Source organism: Temnothorax curvispinosus, unplaced genomic scaffold, assembly GCF_003070985.1.
Source record: "Temnothorax curvispinosus isolate PA1 unplaced genomic scaffold, ASM307098v1 QBEX01015876.1, whole genome shotgun sequence".
Lineage (NCBI taxonomy): Eukaryota > Metazoa > Arthropoda > Insecta > Hymenoptera > Formicidae > Temnothorax > Temnothorax curvispinosus.
Genome location: NW_020225656.1, coordinates 3,906 through 7,126, shown reverse-complemented (window position 1 = coordinate 7,126; position 3,221 = coordinate 3,906). Strand labels below are relative to the sequence as shown.

Here is a 3,221-nt window from a genome sequence, read left to right as displayed (position 1 = left end):
CGTTTTCTTTTCGAGAGAATTGAAACGCTTGAAGTTATGATTTATTTCACCTTGTTCCTGATTATTTCTAATTATATTGCAATACTTTGTCAATTTTCTAGACTTTTAATTTTCACGAAACTTTTTGATTTTTTTCGGATTTGAAAGCCCGAATTTTCAGAAATTTGAGAAATTTTTGGAAATGTAAAATATTCTTGACAATTGAGAAAATTCTTGGAAACTGACAAAATTCTTTATGTTGATAAAATTCTTAAATTTTTGGAAAACTGACCAATTGCATTGGTCAATTGTCGAATTGCTTAAATATGATTAGTGAATTCTTTTTCTCCATCCGAGATCTCGAAGCGATTTCTAATATCGTTCGAACACAAATCTTTGGAACGCTTCGTATGTTTTTCTGCCCTCCTGCTCACCTTCTTATAAGCACAAGGCCATGTACGCACATTTGTATATAAGGGAACGCTTAGCAATTTGACTGCCTGTTCTTTGTCTGTACGTACCAATTGTGGATTGACTCGCTGTTCTAACGGTCCTAAAACAATTTTGACTTTTGTAGCTTCAGTCGTCGAGAAATTCAGGAAACATCATGTATCAACTCTGGGTGACACTTGGACTTGCAATAATCGGCTTCGGGTTAATAAGTACAGCATGGTATAGGTGAGTACGCTCCACATTTATATCAACACGATAAATTCCATATAGAGATCGCGCTTCTTAGAATCACAGCAGAATTCGCAATAAATACTTTAATAAATACGATAATTGTACTAAATCTGTGAGAAAAACGCATTTTGAAAGTTGGAATAAAGTAAGCAGACTAATTATTAGAGATGCTTTGAAGATCCTTTCGAAGATCTTAAATGAGATTAGCGTCATAAAAAGAGGAATTTGCTTTTAAAATACTTAAACTACATTCTAATGCGTAAATTTATAAATGCAGGTAGCACTTATTTCTTAATACCAAAATGTTGGGGCTTTAATAGTTTTCAAATTAAAAGTGCTTCAAAATGACCAGTTAAAATATCCGAAACTCATTTATTTTAAATGATATTTGTACATTTGCGTTTACATGCGTATAATATATGTATAATGGGCTTTTTTTATGTTGCTTCAATAATTCTGTTATACAGGTCGACGTACTCCCTTAAACCTATAAAACCTATAAAACTTTTGACTATACCTCTGATTAATCACGGCAATATACGATATTATGGAAATATCGAAATTGGAACTCCACCGCAGACATTTAAAGTACTTTTCGACACTGGTTCCTCAGCTCTCTGGGTACCATCTAAAAACTGCAACGTCAGCCAACCTGCTTGTTGTAAGTATATCATAACATCGCTAATCTCTCCGATATTCTATTATTTCAATATGTACATTTGTTTTAAAAAAATATTATTGTTTCAAATGTTAAAATAATCTTAATTATTCCTTTCTCTTTTGATATCAAGTAAAAATATAAGATAAGAATAATACTGTAGAATTGTGTCTCTTTCATTTAAATTTTAAGTTAAGTTATAAAATCTTTAAAGCAGCAGAAAATAATAAAGAGAAATTGATATTTTTTGACTCTTCATTATTAACTAATTTTATTTACTACTTTTTGCAGTAAATCATAATAAATATGATAATACACAGTCCACCACATACGTGCAAGGAAATGGCACATTTTCAATTTATTACGCAGCTGCCAATGTGTCTGGAATCTTATCTACTGACGACGTAATCGTAAGTTATTGTCAAGTAAATGATATATTTAATTCTAAACACAGTCATAATCTATGAAAATTTTCTAAAAACCACATGTTGCTATTATTCTCCGAAAAAAAACGCACACGGTTATACTTTATTAATAATATCAACGTTTCGTAGGTTGCTGGAGTTAAGGTTGTATCCCAACCATTTGGAGTGGTTACAAGCGATTTGTCCTTCGAGGAGGAATTTGATGGCGTCCTGGGGATGGGTTACCCCTTCTCATCCCAGACTGGGACTCCTGTATTCAAAAACATGATTGATCAAAACTTGGTGTCCCAATTAGTTTTCAGTTTCTATCTAAGTCGGTATGTATCTTTTTCTGGATGGCCCACGTGTATCTGAAACTATTTTTTTAATTACATACATTGTCTTTCCATGCAATGTAACATGCAAATAATGTGAAAAATATACTGCCACAGAGATCTGTCAGTCGCGACGAGTAGTGAACTGATATTGGGTAGTTCGAATCCCGTTCATTACAAGGGCGAGTTTACATATGTTAATGTTACTAAAGAAAGATACTGGCAAATTACTATGGATAAGTATGTAGTTTTTTTTTCTAAATTATATGTATGTCAACCACGGATCATACGTCAGCTAATTGACAATGTTATTGCACTGTAGGGTTCAAATAAGGGATACAATCTTATGCGCGATCGGTTGTCAAACTATCGTCGACACGGGCCACCACGCGATAGCTGGACCACCGCAGGCTATCGCAGCTCTTAACAGAGAGATCGGTGTTGTTGATGATATGGTAATTTATTATCTCTTTCTGCAATGGCAGCTTTTACAATTATTTTAAATAAATTATTGAAATAAATTAATGAATGTTTGATAAGTTACGGATTATTAATATGGATTACTAACATTGACCTTTGTTTAAAGGTGCCATGCGACGATGATTATATTTTTAAATTGCCCGATGTCAATTTCGTCATAGGTGGTAAAACGTTTCGACTCACTGGTCAAGATTATATCTTGAAGGTAAAGAATATTATTATATAAAGATTTAAATTGTTTTTAGAATAGAAATATCATGCATATATTTAATGTCTGATAGCTCGGTGCTGCATTTGGAAGTAAATGCTTTTCCGGCTTTCAAAATGTTCCGTTTAACACGCGTAACATAGAATGGATTTTGGGCGATGTATTTATTGGTCGATACTACACAGAGTTTGACATAGAGAACAATCGAGTGGGATTTGCAACTGCAAAATAAATGTCGATTGCCTTCTTATGAAGTTATTATTAAATATTAGGAAATCTAAATGACATTACTAAACAAATAAGTCATAGTTTTTTTAGAATATCGACTCGCATTTATTTGTTATTATTTATGTGTTATATTGTTAAATGAATACGTATATGAGAATTAGAAGAAAGATACGCGATATTTATTCTACCAACGATTTGGTACATCTTGTTCTTTCGGCAACTATTGAATTGTTAGATATTGTGAA

The 3,221-nt window shown here is 32.5% G+C and overlaps 1 protein-coding gene across 1 annotated transcript; it reads left to right on the top strand.

The window, feature by feature from the left end:
• The first annotated feature begins 586 nt into the window (after nucleotides 1-586).
• Nucleotides 587-2,980, top strand: LOC112466104 (cathepsin D-like). The gene is made up of 7 exons (XM_025033990.1): nucleotides 587-657; nucleotides 1,131-1,284; nucleotides 1,876-2,063; nucleotides 2,178-2,300; nucleotides 2,383-2,515; nucleotides 2,647-2,745; nucleotides 2,822-2,980. Exons 1-7 carry the CDS (start codon nucleotides 587-589, stop codon nucleotides 2,978-2,980), a joined length of 927 nt encoding a protein of 308 aa, XP_024889758.1.
• The last annotated feature ends 241 nt before the right edge of the window (nucleotides 2,981-3,221 follow it).

Bases quoted from the DNA above. Each gene is read 5' to 3' on its own strand.
- LOC112466104 (XM_025033990.1), top strand. From the start codon at position 587: ATGTATCAACTCTGGGTGACACTTGGACTTGCAATAATCGGCTTCGGG. The intron at 658-1,130 runs GTGAGTACGCTC...TCTGTTATACAG, and splicing joins ATAAGTACAGCATGGTATAG to GTCGACGTACTCCCTTAAAC. The intron at 2,746-2,821 runs GTAAAGAATATT...AATGTCTGATAG, and splicing joins GTCAAGATTATATCTTGAAG to CTCGGTGCTGCATTTGGAAG.